Here is a 25,915-nt window from a genome sequence, read left to right as displayed (position 1 = left end):
ATATGTATTTGGAATTATTGAAAATATGTTGATCATCTGCTGGATTAAAACATAACGTACTGAAGAGAAGTACACTTTGCATGTGGGTGATGATATATCATCAACACCTTTCCCTCCAGCGCTTACTGTAAATACAAAAAATTTTAAATACTGCCATTTTAAAAATTCAGTAATAGGCATCTAGCTAGCTAGTGGACATGTATTTACAGGGCGTTTTAGTTAGAACTGAACAGTATCTGCTGAATGTTATTATTTTAACTAAGCTACTCCCCTCTCGACTTGTTTTTGTGCATATAAAACTACAATTCCCAGCATGCGCGGTAGTATTGTAGTGCACCTCGATACGCATCCCCCGCCCCTTAACGTCTATGACGTTTCGAGGACGTATCCGTAGTAACCTGACCGGCCCTACTGCCGCTGTGTGAGCTGGAGTTTCAGGGGAGTTGGGGATACGGTGTTGGCGAGAAATCCAAGGCCATCGGCTGGTTTTGACGGACTAGACGGCGGGTTACTGAGGAGGAAAGCCCCTTTTAGAGAGACGAGATGTTGAATATGTGGAAAGTGAGGGAGCTGGTGGATAAAGCGTGAGTATTCTTGAAATTTCAAAGCCGAAGTGTATTCTTGTTATCGTCAGGCCGCTGGTTCTACCTGTTCAAGAGAGACACGTAACCAGGCGCTGACGTCACCCCGTAGACTCAGCTGACACTGGTCCATCATGGCTACCCCGATAGACTTTCAGAGGAAAGCACGGAAATGCTGTAACTTGAATGTATTCATATTTAGACCCCTATTCAAAGAACAACAAAAGTAAACACTCTCACAATATATTAACCTTTATATTCGCCCTTTCTGTTTCAAAACTCCTGGATCTATTCTAAACATTATGAATAAATACCCCCTGTTCTGTCTGTAAACGAAACGACTGAAAAAAAGCACTTTCCATTATAAATCACACAGATTTTGTAACGTCAGGCCTTAAAGTGGTGTTTCGTTAATAATGTCGTGTAGCAGTGAAATATTGCCCAAAATGTAATATGTATCTGTAATATGTATATTTTGACTTCCCAAGTTCAGTTGGCATTATTTGGAGACGTGTTTATGTGATTACTGGCAGTGTTTTATTATCTGTTAAATTACACTTCCGATGTTGTTAACGTGCACCAACATCTATACTTCGTTTAACATGAACTGATAAGAATGAAAGATATCATTAACATAACTTTCATTATGTATGTACTAGTTACAAGAATACTAAACCTTGAGAATGCTTGGGGGAAACTAACAAGTCACATGCCGTTACAGTCAGAAAATAAATACATTCCGTTTTAAAAATACGATAACACGGCACTGAAGTCTGTATTGCAAAAAGCTAATGTAATCAAGTTGTCGGTATTGTAATCTATTTGGTAAAGGATTTAAAACGTTCCAACAATATGAAACCCAGTCCAAAAGATGTTTGGCACACTGACATTTTCATTACCAGTATTGGTTGTTTCAAAACGTCTGCATTGTTGCACAATTACAAAATAAACAAACAAACAATGTTGTCGCTACAAAGTGTCGACTATTAAAACTTCATTCTTGATATTAATTAAAATTTAAAAAAAAAACACGAAAATGTCAGTTGAGTTTACTATAGACAAATCAGCAGTATTTGTATTTGTTTTATATATTTAGGTACAAACTAGGTTCCTGCTGCTTTTGAAGTTATCCATGAAGCAGATGTAGGTTGTGACAGCTGGCAAATAGCCCCCCCCCCCCCCCCCCCATTTATTTATTTATTTATTTATTTGCCTTTTTCAGTGTAGAATTACAACCAATGATCTGATTTAGATAACATTTTGCACAAATATTCAGTTAAATACAAACTTTGTTCCTGTTAATTCTCAAGGAAATCCGTCCTCTTCACAAGACACAGAGCGGATGATTAGAATGGCTGCAGAAACACATTATTCTGTTCTCTCCTAGGTTTCTCTTTTCAGTGTTGTGGGGTACTGTGCCACTGCTCCCAAGCCTATAGGAGGGCTTTGTTAAAGAACTGACAACTCCTTCCGATGGGTTTTGTAATCCAAACCCCAGCTTGCCATGTATTGTGATGAATTAATGTTGAATAGACTTTCAATAATGATTTGTCACTGTGACCTTGGCCTTGATATCCTTTTAAACGTTCCTGCCCTGAACAGCATTGTATCTGGATAGTTATTCAGTTCCATAGAAGATGCCATTGAGCAATAAGCAATGTTTTTATGTTTAAACTGATCCTGATGGCTTACGTTTGTCTGATTTGAATTTCACAACTTCCATAATTGTTTCTACATGTCAACGTTCTGTTTAAACTGCTAATGGGGAGCTATAATTCTCTCCTGAAATTGAAATCCAGATTTTAAAAAGAATCCTGTTTTACCGGTTTAACAGTGCTGCTGATTGGACAATCAAGATTAATACTCAGAAAGGCGGCTCTTGGGTTACATTAGGCTGGGCAATAACAAAGGTTTTGTTTTAAGGAGATGCAGATCACACAGCTTGCCTTTGAAAAGTGTTTCGCCGTAGTGTATATGATGACCTAGGCCTTAACAGTTAGTGGCGCACCTTGAGAAGTTATTCTTTGTCTTTTTTTTCCCCCCAATGTTTATCAGTCTTTAGTACAAAGGCAGCATTTGTTTGCTTTTTGATGTAATGTATTACCTTTTGTTGGAACAGAGCACCTGTAGGAGCCCATTGAATTGGTTTGATGCTACTTGATGCTAAAATGACTGAATCAAGGGACTTGACGAACAGACAGATTGATCAAAATAATCCTCTCTTCCTATATGCTGCATAGAATTTTGCAAAGCTCAGTTCTAGGGCAGTTCTGTTTACAATAGTGTGATATGGTAGACCGGAAATGGTTTGAGGTAAAAACAAACACCTGCTGCACTTCCTCTTTCTCACTATCCAAATCACACAGCAGGAATACACTTGAATGTATTTTTATATATATATATATTTTTTTTTAATAAGGTCTGTCTTTCTTAAAGACCTTGTCAACAGTAATAACATGATCTGATTGGTTTTCATTTAAAATAAGCTTTACTCCCAGTGGCAAAGTGAGTGAGCTGCTGGAAACAAAGGGACTTGCTGTACCAGATAGTATCGCCTTCTTCTGAGGAAGTTACAACATTGCTACCCTAACACATTTACAATTTAATTGTATTCTTTTTCTGTTGAACTATGAAACTCAGACAGGTAACTGTTTAACTGTTTAACCCCAGTTAATACTTTTGGAACATGGCATTGAAATATTTTGTAAATCTAATGTAAAAGTTTTTTTTTTTTCTTCTCGGAGTCAGTTGTATTTATTTTAGTAACCAGCTGTGTATTTGGCATTTGGATGTTATCAGACATGTTACTTTTGTTGTTGACTATTTTAAAATACAGTTTTTTTTGCACTATATTAGAATATTCTTTCAGCACAGAATCAGAATCTGGATTGTCTGTATTTATGTACAAACATGTTAATGAAAAATCATGGAGGATTTAAGGTTTATCAGGTGCAATAACAACAGGCTGTCGACAGCACTGAGCGTTCTTAGCTTAGTTCTTAGTTCTTAGAGTGGTCTTTTACAGAACTCAAGTTCTCAGATGTTGACCCTTGATATATGCATATTAATAGTTGTCTTGAGATGGGTGTGGTTTCTTTCACTTGCTGCTTTTACAACTTAACAGCCAGTGTTCTCTCCACAATGCAAAAGCGTACTGGCCCTTGGGAACTCAAACATCCATTTTCAATCCAGGTGGAGTCAGTTGTAGGCATTTTACATATTTCCATACAAAGAGATGTAGGCAGCAGTCCAGATAAGGTTTTGGGTGATTATGTGAGTAAAATGTGTTGTTTCCTTGAAGAGTACTTTCAATAAATACTGTCCATACTTTAATGCTAATTTATGAGTTATGCATTAACTACAACCTTATTTTTTGACTGTAATGTTACTTTGAACTAATGTACAAAAACTTTGACTTAAGAATAATTGTGGTTTTTATTTTTATTTTATTTCCTTTATTAACCAGAAACAATATGGCTGTGAAGCAAAAAAAACACAGAAATGGAACATTTTCCAATGCTACAGATGGAAGATATGCCTACTTAACAAAAGGCTTGCATGCACATGCTATATATTTATAAAGAAGTGATAATATTGTATTCCCTATTGATCGCCTTGCTATAGCAATATAAAGCATTCTGACTTTCTCCAAACACAGAATATTTGTATTTATTATATAGAATTACCTCCCAATAATTTGGTTGACAGATAGGTACGCTGGTAGGTTAGGTTGAGGGGTTTTAGTCTTTGTTTCTTATTGTCAATTGAATTAAGAGAATTATATTTTCAATGGGAGACCCAAAATCTCCTCTGGGACCTTCAGTTTTTTTTCTTAGTTGAGACCCTCAGTGGGAAAAAGTTCTGGAGAGCCCTGGTCCAGACAGGAAGCAAGTTCTGTTTGAGATGAATTATCCCTGGTTTTCTACTCCTTGGGTCAAATGAGTGCCTCTGTCGCAGCAGTTGGCCCTTCTTGTCCAGCTATTCATTCCAACCCTGTTATGAAATGTTTAAATGAACCATATTGCCCCCTTCCAGGTTAGTGTATTTTGTTTAACCTTGTACAGTAACTGGAGAGCTTTTAATATTAACTGTCCAGTAGAATTGGCATTCTGTCATGTAATAGCTTGGATAGTCTTCCGGATACTGCTCTATATACAGTAGGCCCATGGTGGAACAGCCTCAGTACATCACTAACTGTTAATGTAACACTTGTGTTATTCTATTGTCCTGCTTCAAAGCTGTTCCATAATGTGTATAAATATTGATTTTCTACAGAACATTGTGCTCTGGGTTGATTTATAAATGAATGGTTGCTATCTCTGTATTTTGATATTAACAACTGAGGGAGCAGTTCAGTATGAACCAGGAAATAGCTTTCTCATTTCCTCCCCTGCATTGCTATAACTCGCCTGTGGATAGCAGGATGTTATCTTTGGCTGACTGTTGCAAAGTGTAAAGTAACTGTATTACAAGGCTGTTCTACTTTTTATTCATTGGATTAAGACCTGACAGAGATCCAAAAACCTTTGAATGCATAACATTCAAGAGATAGAACTACAGTGCCTCACGGCGGCATGGATTCTGCCTGCATTGTGATTTCTTTTGGCCAAAGGAGTGTGTTAAACCATGGGAGAGATGGAGATTCCCTCAGAATAAAAGAATGAATGAACTCCATGGTGGATACAGCAGTGTTAGGAACAAATATGTACCAGAGTAAAGGCCAGTCTCAGAAGTATCTGTGTTTGGGGACCCTTTTATAAGACACTAGAATACGACTGGCCAAGAATAATAATTTAATAAACATACTGTAGTATAAAATAAGTATATCAAGTAAAGCTGCAAGGATTGTTTTACCTAGTTAGTTGATTAAAGACACTTGACCCTTGCTTTGTAATTGGCTGAACAATGTCTACGGTGTGCAACAGCCATTTAAGCCAGAAGACCATCTGTGTACAGTACCTATTAATAGGACCAAGAAAACCTGTATGCATATTATTTGAAAGCTGTTTCACAAGTCAGCATTATGTTTTGGATGCCTTAACATTCCTATTTTAAAACAGCTTTCTTTGTGTCGTGACTTTGTACTCTCTTTTTTCCTATAACTATATGGCAGGTACACTGTTATTTAATCGTATGGTACAGATCCAGTTGATGCATTACTGGACACTTTTTTTGTGTTTATTTTTTCAATGTATAACGAATAGAAAAACAAATCTTTTAGAATAAGAATAACCAGAGTAATTCATATTTTGTGAATTGATTTAGTTTTGCTATCCTTTTAATCACGATTTAAAATACACTATATTATTGCAAAATTATTTTGCAAATGTAGGTTACAGCATGTTTACGTCAGTGTTTCGCAATGCCCTAGTTTATTCTACAAGCAGATTAAACAATCATGATGTTTTTTCACAAAAAATAGCCCTTTATTGTATTTGCAGTGATACATCACTGGTGCTTTTAATCTGACATTCTTTTTAGGTTAATTTTCCTCTGGGATGTGCGTACTGTAGGAGGTGTGTGTTGTACTACTTTTACTGTAGTGACGGTGGTCATGTCCATTTAATGGTACTGTAAGTGTTGCTGTAGTATTGGTTGACCGTGATAGGACTTTGGCTAATCAACTGTACAGTGTTTTATTTTGTTCATGGAATTATTTTAAATCAGCTTTTGTTTTGTTTTTGGATAAAAACCAAAGTTCATTTCCTCTTCTGAATTTATTGCCTTTAAAGAAAGTGCATTGGTTCTGGACAAGACATTTCTCCTGGTGCATTTACAATACAGCTGGTCAAAAGTGGGCAACTTTCACTAATTAAATAATTAATAAACCTCTTGCTGCTGTGCAGGAAGTGGGAATAAATATAAACTTTGCTGTACAGAAAACACTCGACTCATGCAGTGAGGGGTTTGTGGTTGAGTCACGCCCTGCTCTTCTGGGTGGTAACAGTGCAGCTTTTAAAAGATTAAAATGCTCACGCCAATATACCATACATGTAAGAATAATTCTGATGCTCCAGTCATTTTTATTATGTGTTATTATTAAAAATCTGCTATAGTTTGAAATATTGAGCACAACATTGCATGCGAGTTCAGAAAATTCATGTGAGCCCTGCTGTTTTATTTGAGAACTGTACAGTGGCACAATTTGGCACTACTGTACAGTAGCAGAACAACTTGTTTGCCTACACACTGGAGATTTACATTATACAGTACTGTAGTTCTGACCCTCATATGCAATATAAAGAAAGGCTGAATTGTCAGTAGAATAAAGGCTTGAGTAAACTACAGTACACAAAATATTCATTGGAATTGTCACAAGAATTGTGGGTAGGGTGCAGAATAAAGGCTGAGTAAAACATGGGAAAGGAAGAAGAAATCTACATTGCCACCTATTTTTAAAACTGTCTTAACCTTCCTGGTTGAAAGCCAAGCTAACGTTTTAATTTGTTAATAAATTAACTTTTCGTGAGTTCAGACAACCATGTCTCCATGTTGGGGTTCGACATTAACCATGACCCGATAGAGATCAGTTTGGCCTGTAGTTATAACGCACCATAGGCCCGACCGGGCCGGTTACATTTTGAACTGTATTTAATAAATGTTTTAAATGTTATTGTTAAAAAATGAAGATGAGGAACATGAAATACCAAAATATCAAACTCTTTACTTCACACATGTGTAAAACAAAAAAAAGGGTGTAGGCTTAAATAGTACTACACAACGATGTACTACAGTTGTGCTTTATAATTGAGTAAAGCAAACATAAAAAATGTGTTGTACTTGCAATCAGTTCTAAAGAACACAATTTTAAAATACAACGTGCTTTTTACTCTTGTACCGCCTCCCGCTGTAAATCCATCTCAATTTTGCGTGCAGCTTCATAGCCAGTTTCAAAGTCACGATTCTGCCTCAATCTGCCAGAAATACGCAGTTGCAAAGGCAGTGTGTTATAAAAACTACATGAGGTATGTGCTTATGTCAAGTGCTCTCTGTAGCACTGGCAACTAGTAATAAAGTTGTTAATAAGCGGCGTGCAGTTGCTAATATCAGAATTCCATTAACATTAGTCTATGGGACGGGATTGGTTACTGGGAAAATGTTAATAACCAAAACTGATTATTAAAACATTAATTTCTGTCAAATACAGTTATTACAGCAATAACAGGGTTTTGAAAGTTTTTATTTATTTATTTATTTTTTATTTCCCTGGAGAATAATTCTATCTCACTTTTACATGAAGTGATGAAAACGCTTTGGGTAAAGTGAATCTTCTGCACCTCTATGGGATCATTCGCAAGACAACCCCAAGCCAAACACGACACCATTTCAGCTATCTGAAAAAGTAATTTAACCCCAAGCCGATGGGGTTGTATTTCAGCTCGGGATCCTAACATACACTGACCCTTTTGCACATACCATGTGGTTAAAGATTTTTTTAATTGTATAAGCTTTGTGAAATTTCCAGTTAACATGGTTCATATACAAGCACACAATGGGTTTTGCTGTTGCAATAAAACTCTTACTGAGCAAATTGTATATTACTGATTATTTTGTTAAGTTTAATTATACAGGGTGATTTCATAGATTGAACAGTGTTGTCGAACATTGCAAAAGCTGCATCATTTATGGATCATATCTTATATGTACAGTGTCAAATATTTTTTCTTTGCAAAGAGGCTTTTCATGCTCACCCTCCGCTCCGGCACTTTACCCACTCCACTCCACACTACGCTCGCGCTCACATGCTCTGCAGGGTGGGCGAACCAGGCGTCTGGCGATTCTGCCTCTATGGATAGGGTTGCTCATGAACTTTGCCATTTTTAACTTGTCGTATAATTGAATACTAATCGGTGAAGCTCAATCTTTCATCATTATTTAGAAGTATAAATATAATTGTTAATATTTATTAATTGGCTTATTTTCAATATCAACATTATATTTATGTTCAAATGCCATGTTTAATTCTTAATACGTTGATAAAAAGTGGGGTGGAAAAACGGAATTTGCTATTCCCAAAAATGGAAAATCAGTAGGCCTAAAGATGGCTACAATTGAAGGCAGTGCAGAGTTTTATACAGTATTAAAGGAATTATATGCAGGCCACCAGTTAAGCATGCAAGGGTAATCCAAGAGTAACAACTTCTTAAAGACAACTTAAATGTGTTGTGAATGATCCTTGGAGTAAGCCATACAATTTCCTAATGCCCTGTGGAGATATCTCATTAAAGCATGCAGTGTATGGTAATTAAGGTTTCATGGGGTGGTGTGTTTTGATGTTAATATGAAATGTATGGTTTGCTTCTTTTCCCAGCACCAACGTGGTGATGAATTATTCAGAAATCGAGTCACAGGTGCGAGAAGCTACTAACGATGATCCTTGGGGACCTTCAGGGCAACTCATGGGGGAGATCGCAAAGTAAGTGGTATTTCTAATAAACTAAAAAGAAGCGGCAAACTCAGTCTCTTTGTCTGCTGGTATAAAACCTTTGGACCAGGTAAGTTCATGCTAGGTATTTTCTTTGGTGATGATCGTTTATTCTGGGACAATAATTATTTATGTAGACAGTAATTGGAGTGCTTTGGTGGCATTCCTAGATTACATTTCCAATAAATCCAGATTTTAATTAGTTACTCATATTAGTAAAGAATTGTTTACTATATTAAGTAAAATATGTGTTAAAACACAATACTACATGTGTTAATGTCCCTGTATTTTGATTGATTTCTAGATCTACTTTCATGTATGAACAATTTCCAGAGGTCATGAACATGCTATGGACCCGCATGTTAAAGGACAACAAAAAGAACTGGAGAAGAGTTTATAAGGTTTGATATAAGGCCTTTACTGATACAGGAGCTGCATCTACAATTCATATACAAGATATTAGTAACAAAAACTTATTGAAGTTATGGGGGCAAGTCTTCAAAATAGATCCTTTTTACTCCTTTTATATATGTATATATAATTAATTATTAGGGCTGCCACTCAATAAAAATTTTTGACCATTTAATTTATGAGCATTATTTGATTAACCGGTAGATTAATCCGTGCACTTTTTTAATAAAAGTAACAATCTTATAGCGGCTGTCCAAAAAAAATAAGCTCAGTGGAAATTTGTTTTTTTTAAAACCATTTATTATTGTTGTTTTTATTTTAGTAAATGTAACACATGTTATCTTTCTGTCCTGTTACCCTAATAAAACAGATTTAGGGACCTGATAACTCTGGTGTAAAAACAGCTTGGTTACAATGCACACAAGTAACTTTGCAGACATGTTTGACAATCGTTTAAACTGACGTAGATAAACATTCCATATATATATATTTTCATAGCACACGATCAGCAATCCTTGTATCCTTGTACAAAACAAGATAACTATGATTTTTACACATCTTTAACCCCTTTTTATACGAGCGTCAAACCACAGTGTCCTACCACTTCCTAGGAGAAAGCGCACGCTTCAAATCAGCACTTTCCTAAATAGCAGCACACATTTCTCTACCCAGAATGTACTTTTAATGCACAATTAAAATGTAAAAAACTCTTTATTTGTTAATCGTTCAGATTTATATATAAAAACAAAAAAAAATATCAATTATTTATCTTTTGAAATCCGTCTGTATAAACACATTCACATTCTGAGAGGTAAGATTAAGATAATCATAATGTGTTTTCTTGTATGCTGTTGAGAGTTTGTGAGTGATAGGTGGTTCAGTGGGGGCTGGGTCTCTTACGTGTCGCCAGTCAAGGTCCGTTTCCCATAATGCTTTTCCACAACTTTCTGCAGTTAAAAGATCATGTGGCTTTTTTTAATGTTTCTTTACCGAAATGAGAATCCAAAGTTATTTAAGTGTAGGAATAGAAATCCATGTTCAGTACAGCTGCTGCTTTTCTTTTGAACCCTATATTTTATTTTATACTCAATATGTCTTGCCGTGTCAGCATATGATGCAAGTGGTTCATCTTAGTGACATTGTTGTTAACCACTAAAGTTTTACTCTTCAGATTATTGATTTGTAGAAGCAAGCTACATCCTGTTTTCATAACCGCTTCAAACACATTCAAAGTTTCAGTCTTTCCATGAAGAACAAACTTCTTAACAATATATTCTATCTGGCTTGCTTTAAAAAAAAATTTTTTTATAAAATGTATTTTGGCATTCTTTAAAAAAACTACCATTTTTGAAAGAATTGAGTAATTTAAATTGGAGTAAAAGTTGTTTTTGCATGTTAATTAACTTCGCTGTAGGCATTGGAGTGAATTATTTTTGTCAACATATATTGACTTACTTTATTAACATAGTCATTCAGTAATAACCAGGGAATATCTTAAGGAAAGTAATTATCTTGAATGGATACTTGATCAATTTTACATGTTAGTTACCTATGCAATTACAGTATGTATTTTACCTTGTGTGAATACAGTAAGTTCTTATGCCATGGGGTCCATCTGCTGGTGTATTGGTTGGCTGTTCCATCAGTTCGCCATGCTGTTGACATTACAGATCCTGTAGCTATGGCTGATTTTAAGAAGTGTTGCAGCTTTGGGGCTTACTGTAAACAAACCCAAACATGTATTGAAACACACTAGGAACATAAAAAGCTTTCAGTGGTCTGCTACCCCAAAAGTAATTGGATCAGATATTCATTCAAGTCTCAAGCAGCGGCTGTGCAGAATTCAGAATGTTTGTTTATTTTGTTTGTTAGAGAACTTATTAATCGGGGGATATAGTTCTATAATTATATTCAGCTGGTAAGCTAATGATTCAGCTGTCAATTTTGATTGGGCATGGAAGTGTCTGCCTGTAGAATTGTTAGCATTTGCAGCCCTTTATTTATGCAGAAAAAAACAAGCATTAGGATTGTAGGGAGTGTTTGTTTTCCGTCTCTCACAAATGATTTCTTTCCTAGGCTTTGCTCCTGCTGGCATACCTCATAAGAAATGGGTCAGAGAGAGTTGTGACGAGCACCAGAGAACACATCTATGATCTGCGCTCTATAGAAAATTATCATTTTGTAGGTAAGCATTAAAGGGGTGGGCGACTTATGAGGAAATTAAAGCAGCCGTTTGAGTTGTCACTCACCTGAACTGCTTTCTGAAGATAGGCTTCCCTGCTCTAATTAGAATGTGACTTGTCGGCTGTGTGAAGTGCGTGGAATCTAAGATGTGGACCCTAGAGTATTAATTAGTGAAGACAAGAGCTCGCAGATCGGATGTGGAAAATGGAACAAGCTCAATGTGAGCATTTGGGTTTTATATATTTAAAAAACTACCCCTGTGACTGGTCCCCTGAGGTCACCCATAAAGGAATTGCTTTAATTACATGGGAAGAAAAGGTTTGAGCTCAAACAGATATGTTTGAAGTACAAAGTGTTTGTAGTAATACAGTAACAAGATGAAAACCATTTTATTTTAAATGATCCGTTTTGGATAAATTTAATCATGCGCAACCTGAAGATGCAAGCTTTGTTGGGACACAAGTGACATGACTTTCAGACGGATTCATTAGTCACTTCACAGGTTCAACCGATAGCTCTCTAATATGTTAATCCAATACCAAAAACATCAGAACTATATTTTTCTGATTTCTTTGAGTGTCCTATGGGAGTACAATTTAAACACGTTTGGAGCCAGGGGCTGACAATATTTTCCCATTTCATACAATCAACATTCCTGTACTGCTTTCTAGGCTAGTCACTTTGTTTAATGCACCTACACCACAGCTCCAGAACAGTTTTGACAGTTTTCGTATAATTCAGTTTTCTTACATGGGATAAAGTCTAAGGGCCCCTCACCGTCTAATAGTATGTAAGCCCTAAAGATGCTGAAAGAGCTGAAATCTGTGCAAGGGCCCCATCATGTGTCCTGAAAAGGTGATGATTCCGGACTGCAGTTTCAGATGTGTTTATTTTTCCAGATGAGAATGGGAAGGACCAGGGGATCAATGTCCGGCAGAAAGTGAAGGAGATGGTGGATTTCGTACAGGACGATGACCGTTTACGAGAAGAGAGGAAGAAGGCAAAGAAAAACAAGGACAAATACATCGGGGTGTCCTCAGACACTCTCGGAGGGTTCAGATACAGTGAGTACTGTGGTCTGTGGGACAAGGAGATTGGGGAGATGAAGCATGTGGAGCACTGGTGATTTTAGCTAGGCATTTCAGACTGTCGTGCTGTAAAACTGTGCTGCAGTGAGGTACGATTTGGCCCATTCCAAGTTACGCAACTTTAATGACTCAGGAAATCACCCCTTTTTATGAGTTTGTAAAAATTGTAATCAAAAATATTTTCTTATTGGAAGCTTTTGGCTATATAACTTTTTAAAAATTGCGCCAAGTTTTCAGCCTTCATAACAATGCAGGTGGGTGTGCTCCAAACAGTAACACACGTAACGTGGAATGGGCCATTTCCAAGTCAAAGCATGTAAACCATTGCTGTGTTTAACTGAAATGCAATGCCTAGTTAACCTTATTTCAAACTAAATGTTGCATTACATTGTTGGTGCATTCAATTACTGAATATAAGATAGAAGACATTTTTAAGAAGTGTGAAACAGTAAATATCTTTCTATTTTTAGAATATATTTTAAGAGTTTTTTTTTTAGCTTTGTAAATCACGTACGCTTGCAGCATGTCCCTTCTTTGTTTTTGCTTGTCCTCTGCTGAAGTCTACCTGAGACACATACCCAGGTCACTCTGTCTGCTCTTACTACAGAGTGTTCTCATTCCTATCCTCGTGCCAGTTCTCATGGACTGCTTGTTTACTGTGCACAAGAAGTTAAATAAAACCAATATGAGAATACCCTAATTTAATACTCAATTAACCCTTATTATAAAGCCTGTATATCTGATTCATGGAAGACCTCACGAGTCTAGTTGGTGTATTGTGTAGTAGATATAAGAAAGCTTTGCCTGTATGATCATTTTATCCAAATGAAATGAGGGAATCTAACATTGTGTTATGTGAGCAGAAAACAAGCTAAACATAAGTTAGTTCAGTACAGTATTTAATTATCAGTTTGAGCACTGAGATCTACATCATTTGTTTTAAGAAAGTTTGATAATCAGTCTTTTTATTCAGATGTCTGGAGTAACTTGCCAAGGTTATTTATTTATGAAAGACAATCTGATGCTGAACTGACTTTGCCTCCTATTTCAGCACCAGTAAAACTGAGACAGCTGGTTGTGATGTTTTCTTGCATATTGTTCCTTAATCTTTTTTTTTTCTTTCCCTGCTGATTTCACTATCCAGATGACTGATTGATTCTAGTTCTTTAGATTTTCTGTGCGTATGGGGCTAACCCTTTTAACATGCTGTGCTACAACATCTGCACAGTTAATACAGTACTGTCTCGCTGTCTCCTACATCCATGGAAAGTAGGAGTTCTCATTGCAGAAGTTTTGGTGCTGTGCATATTGAGCAGGCCAGTCTTTAGTTATGTGGCCATTGCATTATGTTTATCTTGGAATTGGTTCATTTACTTCCTTTATTTCCCTTTGGCTAATTTGGTAAGTAAACCAAATGAATATTGAAGCAGGTATATCATTCTTGATTTTAATCAGGATTTTCAAAATAAGCTGGCGACCGGCACGATACACCACCTAAAATTATATTTGCGCCTGCTACTTTTATTAAAAAAAATAGATTACTTTCTGGTATTCTCATTGTCAATCTTTTGTCGTATTATCGCACTGCAAGATATGTTACAGAAGTTATACATATTACATAATAGCTATATGTATGCGCCAAAAAAAAAAGTATTCCTTTTGTTATAGCGTAAAAATATGCACCCATGGGGATTGTCATATTGGGGGTTCAGGTATAGAAGCTGTACACCTTTAAGAATAATTAAACACAAAAGAAAGTGAAAAGGCTACCGTATCAAGCTGGAAAAAGTTTTCTTTCTGAACACCAATAAACCAACTTTGTCTTTCGCCAGGCAAATCGTAGCGTGCCTAAATAAAGTTTGAATCAACACAAACAGATTTATTTAGTCTGTTGCATCTTTAGCAGCCGTGAATATCCCAGGTAAATAAATAGATTTGCTTACATTGTTTACCTTCAAGAGTTTGACTTGAGGATGACTTAATTGCGCAGCAGATTCCCTAGTTAGATGATGAGCTGATAATATCTCTTCAGCCAAGAAGCGGGTGCGGTAATGTTAAAACGTTACCATAAAGAAAAACAGCATGTAGTTTTGTATTAAAGCAGGGTCATCTGTTGTAGGGAAAACAAAGTTTATTTCTCAAACTGACAATTTTAAGGTGAAAGCAGAACACATAGAAATAATTGGGACTGTAATTTGGAAGTGTACTGCCGAGTAAAAAAACTAAACATTTAGGGAATTAAAATTGAAATGCACTGCAGCTTCCTTGATTGCAGTAAAAAAAAAAAAAAAAACTGCCATTCACAAAATGTAGCTGTCAGATTGTGCTACGAAAATATCTAAAATATGATAATGTGCTTGCTGTGGTGTATTTAATAAATAACAGAACAAACTCGCTGCAATTTAAACTTGTTTTTACTGAAAACTAAACGTTAACATGTAATCATAAGAGCGGTCTGTGTTACATGCTGTCCGATCAGGACTTCACTACCGCTGAGCAGGGGAGCTGCAGCATGCTGTTTCCCATACTACAGCTGTGCACAATTAAAGGTGCGGTCACCAATTCCAAACGCATTTTTAGCCAGTCTTGTGTTGCAGGGGCCTTGATGCTCAAAGTCAAATTTTCTTCTTGTTGATCTTGCCTTGCTTTTAGCAGTGCTGAAATAAAGCTCCTTCATTGCACTAATGGAGTACTTTGTCAGACTACAAGCAGACCACTAGTAGTCTAGCACATGCTTAAACCATGTAAAAATACTGCTGAATGCACCATTTTACTCTCAAAAATACCTTTAGTGTGTCCACCCGCACCCCCCCAATAGGAGGGTGGACCTTGTAAGTACTACATACCTTAAAACTGATTGAAAACCCTGCTTAATGGCACTTTTTATTCTGGTTTCTTGTTGACTTTCTTTTTTTGTTGCTGTCCTTGTGGTAAACTCAAACAAAGACCACAGCATGGCTTCATGACCCCAGTTATTTCTATGTAGGGGAAATTCAATAAAACAATCCGCTGCATTAGCAAAGTTGTCAAACTATTAACATTCTATAAGCCTTTAATTTAATTATAGAATTGGGCATTAATGAGGATGTTGAATCACAAATATCCTTTCAACTATTTTGTTCTACATCTATAAGTGTAGACATTTGACACAAACACTAGCTGACCCTTTGTTACTGAGTTTGCTAGTTACCTCAGCAACTCTGTACTCAAAAGCATGTCTGCTTATTTCTGTTTTAAATGCGCTTGGGGTAAGATGAGGATTAGTGCCATGAACTAAACCTTACTTGGTATTTTTCAGTTTCCCTGCAGTGTCTGTATTATTTATAATCTTGGTGTGTTTTATCCTCTTCCTCTAGAATAGCTTCCAGATTGTGCTGGCAGTTGCAGCAGGAATGGCATATTGGGGCACGGCTGACCATTACAAAGCTGGCAAAAGCCATTTCATTTAACTTGCATGGGCCAGGTGTTTAATGTCTTTTGTAGTTCTGTTATTCTGCTCCGCAAGGTTGTCCTGGTAAATATTGCTGAAGTGGAGACAAAGTGATGTGCATTAAGTGTGTGCAGTTGTCATAACAAAACCACTCTTTATCTGCACCTGTGCCTTTTTAATGAAGTCAATCATATGCTCTGTCGTGCCTCGAGTCAGCAAGACTTCAGGAGCTTTTAGCCTGCCTCAAAACTACTGAGCTAACAGTTCTGATAAGAGTGATGTCTCTTGAACCTAATTTCTTTTGTATTGCTTGTATTTTTTTTTTAATCAACCTTAAAGGTGGTGACAGGTATGACTCTGAGCCCAAATCAAAATGGGACGAGGAATGGGATAACAACAAGGGCGGCTTCCCGTTTAGTGAAAAGCTAGGAGAGATTGGTGACAAGATTGGAAGTACAATTGATGAAACGATCAACAAGTTCCGTAACAAAGAGAGAGAGGACTCGCCCGAGAGGCTCAGGTAAAGGGCTGTGTTTGCTGGTCTGTATATACTGCTGCAGCTGCTGCTGCAGAATGAGATCTAGGATTACTTTTTTCCTTTTTCTTCTGGTTATAAAAATCTGGTTTAAGTTAAGCATGTATCCATAAAGTAATTTTATCTATATTATCAAATTCTAAATTAAGCACAGACTGTGACGCAGTATCCCGGCATGATAAATATACTGTAACATAATTAAGATAGGTTCACTTTTTGTGTGCAGATTGTTTTCAACCAGCCATGCCTTGAGAAGTTGTAATAGAAGTATTGAGGTATGTCTCCCATGAAACATTCTAAACTCTTTCTATTTCCAGCTCAGTCGCATCATTGTGAAATAGGCATGCCTTCGCTACAGAGTAAAATCAGAAACGGAACAAATCATTTTAAGTTCAACCTTGTATTATGTTTGCTGCTAACAGTGACAATGAAGAAGAGCGAGCATCCAGAAATGGCAGACCTGGAAAGTCCGAATTTAAAGATGAGGAAGAGACCGTAACAACCAAAAGCGTTCACATCACACAGGCCACAGAAACCACCACAACCCGGAAACGTGGCGTTCCCAGCAAAACAGTGGACCTTGGAGCAGCCGCACACTACACCGGGGGCAACAGCAAGCCTGACCTTGTGGGGCAGCCTGCAGTCAAGGTAAGGGAATACGTAAAGGGGTAGCCAGACACCTTCACTTAGATATTTTAAGATCAGCCATTTTATTTTAAATAGCCAAGCTAAACATGATCATAGTCTGTTTGTGATTTTAAGAACTCAATTTTTTGGCAAAAAAGATATTTCGTTATTTATATGTTTCTAATCGTAAGTCCACTGTAGAAGTACAGGACCTGATAATAAATAATGTCTGTATATAAATAAAGGATATATGTAAATGCATATTTATTCAATATATTAAACAATTGTCTAGGAAGAAAGAGGTATGCCTGATGGAGTGTTAGATTGGTGTTTTGTTTTTCGAGTCAAACATTGTCCTTTGCTGCCCCCTTGTGACTGCTATACAGCACTGACTACTTTGACTTGAAATCTGCTTTCAATCTGACTTGAAATCTGTTTTCTGACACACAAAGCTCACGCTATCCATTTACTTTTGTCTTGTTTTTTTTAGGCTCAAGCTGGTATTACATCCTCAAATAGTGGCCTGGAAGACCTGTTTATGGTAGACTCTGGAGTGGGATCTAGTCATGCAGCACCAGCAGGTAACACTTCTACAGAGATCCGTCTTATCAAACACAATGCAGCAGTCCTTCTCACAGAAGCAATGCTATTGCAAAATAGCAATGGTGTTACTATAAGCAACCTGTAATCCAAATACTTCATGGGGAATTATCAATTTTTAGATATTGAAAGCTCTCAATTGTTTTGCATGTTAGTATGGGCTGACTTGTGGTGGTCTGTATTTTTAAATAAACTTGGACTTTGTGGGGGGGGGGGGATATATTTAAACAGCATAGCTAAGTGCAGCAGATGGGACTGAATGTCTTGCAGCAATAAGACAAGTTATCCCTTGTGGTGCTGAAGTGCTGCACAGATGTTGCTATCCCACCTTGCTGATTCCTGGGCACTGCAGGCTAAACAGCTGGGCTACGTCCAATATCAGCTGTACTTTATAGAACACACTTTTCAATCCCTGCGTTTTCATTATGTTAGATTATCATAAGGTCTAAAAGGTCGCATTTAGTGATTTTCTACTTTTTTTGTTTTTTCATGTTCCACAGACCAGTTATGTTTGCATATTTATTTATATTTGGAACCAGAAAGGAAACAAGAATATAGGCAATTTTACATGTGGCTGGAAGTTAAGAAATGAAGAGACACGTAGTCATTGTGTTGTATTATCTGCATGTATTTCTAGGTGGAAGTGCTGATCTTTTTGGGGGATTTGCAGACTTTTCTTCATCAGCTGCTTCAGCAAGCTTGCCTTCAGGACCTGGTATGTTGTAAATAATTAATAATACTATTCAGACCTTTGGCTGACCATCTCCTAATTTGTTTTTATTAAATATGCTTCCCTCCTTGGGTATACCTTTTGCATTTAGATATTATAATCTTGAAATCCATTCTTGAATTACTTGCTGATAGTAACGGTTTGGCCAAGGGATAAATTCATTAGGAATAAAAGTATGGTGAACTGTCAAACTCCACACATACACACACTCAATAATGCCAACATAAAAATCCAAGCTTAAACCTGTATGTGTAAAATCATTACCCTTGTGGAGGTATTTTGTTCGTTTGTGTAAGCTAAAACATTTACATTCGTATGTCTATTCTAATGTGATTAATCTGGATTGATAGTTATTTCACACGGGACTGAAAGTGTTGCAAAATGATTAATCAAGTTTGAAAATTATTTCTAATGGGACTCTTGTGCTTCAGAAGTGATTAATCATCTTTGGTAACATTTGCCAAAGAGGACTCTGTTTTCAGTATAAGTTCTAAATTAAAATTTAAAATATATATATATATATATTTGTATGGTGTATTGTGACATGACAAGATATATATTTGATTGTGTATGGCTTCAAATATGTTTTGGCCACAAAAAAACAAAACAATTCCTGCACAACGGAGCACTTCGGTTTTAATTGTACCATGTGAACTTCTCCAACAACAAAATCAGGGAGGTTTTTCTTTTGTTTTTGACTCTTCTGAGAAACATTTTTATCTTCATTTATTTTCATTGCTACCTTTTGAAAATCTAATGAAATATTCATTAGGCAGGAAAGCTGTCCAGATGGAGTTGCTACCTGCAGATGATAATCAGGACGGACACAAGTCAGCTCATGTTAGTTCTGGTTCACGTCATGTTGTCCTTTTTTCAAACACTTAAGTCCCTAACTTTCTCCTTCCAGGTACAGTAACAAGTGGAAATGGCGAGTTTGGAGAGTGGAATGCTTTTGGTCCAGGCCACACTGCTGCTGCTCCTCCTGTGGCGTCATCAGGTGCTGACCTGTTTGCCAGCATTCAGCCTGCTCCAGCCCACATCCCTGCTACCCCGTCCACCGACTTGTTTGACCTGTTAGGTTCGACTCAAGCAACCATGACCTCCTCCCAAAGCATGAACTTTGCTATGTCCAGTACAAGCACTGTGGGCATGACCACAAACTTGCCCATGTCAAGGTCACAGGTACGAGAACCTTTTTACGTATGTTGCTAAATTGAGCAGAAGGAATAAGACATGATGCCCATGGTCTTCTCAGGTCAACCTTTTAGCTCAATTTGCAATAGTTGTGTGAGATGATGATTATTATTATTATTATTATTATTATTATTATTATTATTATTATTATTTATTTCTTAGCAGACGCCCTTATCCGGGGCGACTTACAATTGTTACAAGATATCACATTATTTTTACATACAATTACCCATTTATACAGTTGGGTTTTTACTGGAGCAATCTAGGTAAAGTACCTTGCTCAAGGGTACAGCAGCAATGTCCCCCACCTGGGATTGAACCCACGACCCTCCAGTCAAGAGTCCAGAGCCCTAACCACTACTCCACACTGTACAACTTTTACATTTCCAAATGATTTCTTGTTACACAATGTTTCTCCTTGGGGCAGCTCGTCAGTGGTTTGGGCTGAATGAGATGGAACAAGTTTCATTCGGAAAGCATTAAAATATATTACATTTGCATGTAACAACCATGACCTAGTTTTAAATTTCAGTTTTTGTAAAATGTTTAGCTTTTTTTTGTTGTTGTTAAATGCAGTCAACAGTCTGGTATATTGCTACATTCTCACTGGAACAGTGAGTTTGCAGGGTTAGAATACTAATATTTTGGGGAAACTGTGGATTTTTTTTAAATTTAATTGTAATTGGACATTTTGTATAGTGTAACAAATGTGTGGAAATTAATTTTGTGGTAACATGAAACCTTTCTTTTCTGCTCCAATAGCCTTTGCAGAACTTGTCTGGACCTGTGCAAAAAAACTATCAAATGTCAGCTCTCCATATGCAAGAGGCCCAAAAGGGTGACAAGATCACACTGCCTTCGACCTGGTCTGACCCCAGTGTCAATATCAGCCTGGACTTCTTGGGAATGCAGCCCCCCAAAACTGCACAACCATCCCTCAACACAATGATGCAGCTGCAAGGTAGGCGTGTAACTCCAGACACTAGTGTTTTTAAAAAGACGTGTCGCTGTGTTATTCACATCTAATCTCCATCTTTTTATATAAACCAAATTGCAATACAGCTTTTTCTGATTTCCTCCTTTTTCCTAGAATCATTTTCCTTTTAGTTGGGTCCTTCTCCCATACACAGTTACATAATCTCTGAATTTGAAATAAGCAACATCTTGTTTGCATATACTCTGCATAGATGATATGTAGTGTGGATACAAGCAAGCATTTTTCAAGGAGCCGCTGAACTAGGTTAGAGAGGCCAAGGATTGATTTTTAAGGTCCGTGTTCTCTGGAGACTTCAGATGTTCACATCAGCATCCTGGATTACATCCAGTGATCTGATGCATGTATAGTATATGCTCCTCCAACTGTATCTCTAAATAGAAAATGTCATTTTTAATTGCGAACCTTCGCTTGCTAGTCCCTTGGCGCTCTTGATTTTTCTCTAAATTCCACAAGGGGAATTGTTTGAGGCAGGAAACCTGATCTCCCAGGGACCCTTGACAAAAAAGCCATCTGGAATCTACTACATATCTTCTCAATGCACCTAATCTCCTTTTTTTTTTAATATATATATATATATATATATATATAATCTATATATCTGGCTCTTTGAGCTAAAATATATATATATGTGCTTAGTGGTTTTCTGTACCCACTAATAGTACCAAACAGTTCAAGGGCAATGGAAAAATCACTTTACTTTAATTGCCTAATTAACTACTAGTAAGATTTTATATATATATATATATATATAATTAAAATTAGTTTGTTACAGTATACTGTTGTGAATCTCTTGGATTATTTAAAATGTTTTAAAATATGTAATAGCACTGGGAAAAATTGAATATTTTACCATATTTTACCAATATTTTTGAACCATTTATTTATTTTACAAAAAATGACTCTGTTCGTGTTTGACCAGAAGTAGCTACTGTAATTCACATGTGTTAATGGTAAAGCCTGAAATGGGATAATCCTAGAACTAAGCAGGCAATAACTGATAAAATCTCAGAATGATTTTTGACTTGCCAGTGTTTCTTAAAATGGAAAGAAATGCTTGTTGTTTTTTCATTGACTTGTGCATTGTTTTTTCCTTATTCTGCAGGTGTGCAATCGCCCATGAGCATGGTGGCCCAAAGCTTTTCAGGCATGAACCTCAACATGCAGTCGGGTTCAGTGCCAGCCAGACCACTCACGAACCCAATGGCTGGAGGAGGGGGCATGAGCATGGGAATGCCCAACATGATGGGCACTGGCACACTGGGCATGAACCCCATGGGCATGCCTCCGGGCCAGCACAGCATGATTAATCAGGGAATGGTTGGGATGAATATAGGCATGGGGGTGCCAGCAACTGGAATGGGCATGGGGGCTCCCTTTGGAATGGGTATGCCCACTGTGGGCATGAACCCCGGCATGAGCTCAACAGTAGTTCAACCCAAACAAGATGCCTTCGCAAATTTCGGCAACTTCAGCAAATGAAAAGCTGTGAAGACCCTGTCTAAAAAATTGAATGAAGGATTAAGAGCTGCACACAAAGAGTACTTGAAAACATTGTATGCCGTCACCCTTTTTTTTTATTGATTGAACCAAGAACAAGTTTTGTGAAATGTACTAGCTAGTTTTGTATGGGGGCAAGATCTAGTGTTGGAAAGCTCTAATGGTGTGAGTGTATGCAATGTTTTTTCTTACAAAAAAATCTTAAACTGTTCCCTTCACAGATACTTTGAAACACATTTTTAAACATCAGAGGGATTTTAGCGTTACTCTGTATCCCAGCTGAGGAGGCTGCCATGGACAGAGCAAAGCTGATGAAGTTTAAATTTTGTACCTGTGTGTTTTTTCCCCCCCCCAGAGCCTTCATTTATTTTTCCCTTGTAATTTTTATTAAAACTTATCAAACTATTCATTCCATATATAACCTCACAACGTCCATAGCTTAAAAGAAATGACTTGCTAAATGTGATGGTTAACTTTGTAAATATATTCTTTGGGTGTGCAACATACAAATATTGTGTTCAAGGAGCTTATTGGAAGGTATGATAAACTGATGGGTAAATTAAAAATTCATTGGATCCTTTTAAATTGTCTCCTCTTATGAAAGATCATTGATTAGAAATGGCAAAATATCAACCTCCACTTTGTGCCACGCTTAATTGATGTGGTCTTTATAATTTATACTTTAGTTCAGCAATTTTAAAGTGGGCTATTTAATAAAACATTAACATTGAAAAATAAAATGAAAGGTTGTTTTAACTATGGACATTTCTGTGGCCTTTCTAATGGGTTTATTTTTTTAAAGTATGATCCAAGTTTTACATCCAATTGATAAATATTTGTAGTTTTAGACTGATTAATTCCAATTTGTCATTAAGATCCTCAACTGATTCAGACTCCTGAGTACTTTGGTTATTGCCTTTTGTATTTATGAAATAGATAAAATGAAGTTATTACATCTATTTATGAAAAGGCCAACATATGCACAAATATATATTTTCTGTTATTTGAGAAATGTTAGATTATGTTTTTGACAAATGTAGGATTATCTATTTAATTATGAAATTAAACCAACAATAGTATAGTTTCATATGCGGTTTCCTGGTTCCAGCCACTAGATAGACCAGCTGTGAAGTGTATAACCCCAAAAAACGGAATATGAAAATGTTAATCTTGTGTCCAGTTAGAAAATATTAAATTCTTACTGTAACTGAAATAAATCATATTCTGCAAAGGACATACAATAGCACCAGTGTTATGAACTGTGTTCAAACTGTATAGAAACCCTGCTGTATAATAACTCGGACGCATTTGCAATTGTGTTGGTGTAAAAAGAAGAAAATGGCCTTCGGTTTTCAGAGGTTTATACTTTAATGATTTTGGCCAAGGGATTTTTGTTTTAAAATATTATGAATATTATGGAGGGGCTAGTTTGTATTTGTGTTTTTCTGTTTTCTTTAAATCATGACCATTCTGTAATATTAAAGCCATGGTGTATGCTTTTGGGATGGGAGCATTACTAAAAAATAACACTATATATTAGTTATGCAAAAACATGCCTCTTTCCTGTGCTGAATATTTACTTTTCTATTCAATCCATTGAGTCTGTTTTGATTGTACTCATTATGATTTTAGGTATAACATTAAACAATCCATTAAAACTTGTTTTAATGTCATGTTTTTAATACTCAGTAGTTTGTCTGGATTTTATTTAAAGTGCAACAAGACACGTTTTGTGCATGTTATTTTTTGTTTGTTTATTTGTTTTCTCACCATTTCCAAATCTTTTTTTTTTTTTAAATTAAAACTTAGAAATAATGAAATACCTTTCTTTGTATATGCCATTTAACAGTTGTAATACTGGGTTTAAATTAATATTTTATCTAAAAAGGAAATAATGAAACTGAAATCATCCATAACTTCAAAACACTCAAATATAAGGTAACATTTATAAGCATTTAAGTTGTGTAGACAAGTTCCCACATCAGTGTCCTGTCAAAGGCACTAGCTGTTATGCCTTAAACTATAATCAAACAAAAGATTCATGGAAATTATGGTGCTTGTATGTTTTTGGAAGATGATTTTGTCACCAAGCTTTAAACAAGTCATATTTTGGAAGGCAATACTTTTATGTTATTGCCTTTAGATCACCTGTTTGGTTAAAGTTTTACATTTGGAATGTTTTCCCTGAATTTAATGAAAGTTTGGATGGGTAAGAAGTTTCGAACAATTACTTTGTAACCTGGCCTGACTTGAAATACATACAAGCAGATTGCATTACACACAGTAGAAGTACAACTCATTAATATATTTATCAAGAATTCCCAAATGTCTTCTGAACTATGAAATTGTAAAGTTTTATTTAGGAGTTGTGTGTGTATTTGGTCCTGGGCTATGTATAAGACAGAACTAGTCTTACATCTGGCAGCCCCTGACAGCTGGTCATCTAATGAATATGCATCTGCTTAAGAGGCTGTAGTTCATTAATAATCTAACAGATTCAGAGCAGGAGCAATTTTTGTCTGCAGTAACAAAGATCTGAGGCAATGAGCTGTAAAGTGTCACAGAATTCAGGCTACAGATCAACAGTTGACAGTTCAAATTAGTGCCTTTTGTTTACACTTACATGCTTAAAATAATTGCAGAAAGCTGGGAGATGTTGGCAAATACGTACCGTATACCAAAGCCTACTTGGTGTTATCCATTCATGCTTTGTATGGATGTTTGCAGAAAATAAACCTAGAGTAAATGTAAAGGGCTAGGTTGGCACAATAGTTTAAATAGACCATCAAGCAAGCTTCTAAGTGGTATTAAATCAAAGCTAACAAAGTCCACTAGGTGCTGCTGTCTGTTCGATTAATCTAAATGGTGGTGGATCTAAATACCATCACTGAACCCATGCAACTGAATGAATCTGCTAAGACTAATTAGCAAATTAAGGGACTGCTTTCACCCCACCCTCTCGATATTTCCTCGCTGTCGCGCCCATCCTTTCCTACTTCATTTCCTCTCTTACCTCTGCCTTCAAACAGGCCTGCAGCACCCCCTTCTTAAAAAAAAAAAAACCCTCCCTTGATCCCTCATCCATCCTGTCTCCCTTCTCCTGTTCTTCTTTAAAACCCTAAAGTGAGCGGTACATCACCAGCTCTGCTTTCCTGTCAACACTAACTTTCTACTCTCTGTCTATGCCACTTCCATTGCCTATGTCCTAAATCTCCTCGACCTCTCGCCTCTGGTCTCAGTCGACCACTCTATTCTCCTGTCCTCCCTCGCGGACCTGGGACTCTTCGGCACTGCTTGCCTGATTCTCCTCCTACTTCTCTGATCGCAGGTACCAGGTGTCCTGGCATGGCTGACCCTCTGCCTCTTGCCCCCCAAGGTTCAGTCCTGGGACCCCTTCTGTTTTCTCTCTACACCTGCTCCCTGGGTCCCCTCATCTCCCACAGCTTCTCGTATAATTTCTGTGCTGACAATACCCAGATCTTCCTCTCCTTTCCCCCCCTCTGACTGACATTTCCTCCTGTATCTCTACCTGCCTTTTGGCCATCTCCTCCTGGATGCACTCGCATCATCTCAAACTCAGCTTCTTACAGGTATCCGTATTCACGTTTTTTGTAAT

General features: G+C 36.8%; 1 protein-coding gene across 1 annotated transcript; it reads left to right on the top strand.

Annotated features, from left to right (window-relative positions):
* Nucleotides 1-369: 369 nt before the first annotated feature.
* Nucleotides 370-23,961, top strand: LOC117431618 (clathrin interactor 1-like). The gene is made up of 12 exons (XM_034052737.3): nt 370-584; nt 8,893-8,997; nt 9,311-9,407; nt 11,494-11,602; nt 12,501-12,665; nt 16,459-16,639; nt 17,077-17,302; nt 17,772-17,862; nt 18,519-18,596; nt 19,519-19,793; nt 20,568-20,766; nt 21,905-23,961. The coding sequence occupies exons 1-12, from the start codon at nt 544-546 to the stop codon at nt 22,279-22,281; spliced, it is 1,944 nt and encodes a 647-aa protein (XP_033908628.1). The 5' UTR covers nt 370-543; the 3' UTR covers nt 22,282-23,961.
* The last annotated feature ends 1,954 nt before the right edge of the window (nt 23,962-25,915 follow it).

This window comes from Acipenser ruthenus, chromosome 22 (assembly GCF_902713425.1).
Source record: "Acipenser ruthenus chromosome 22, fAciRut3.2 maternal haplotype, whole genome shotgun sequence".
In the NCBI taxonomy this organism is placed as follows: domain Eukaryota; kingdom Metazoa; phylum Chordata; class Actinopteri; order Acipenseriformes; family Acipenseridae; genus Acipenser; species Acipenser ruthenus.
This window is presented reverse-complemented; position numbering and strand designations above follow the sequence as displayed.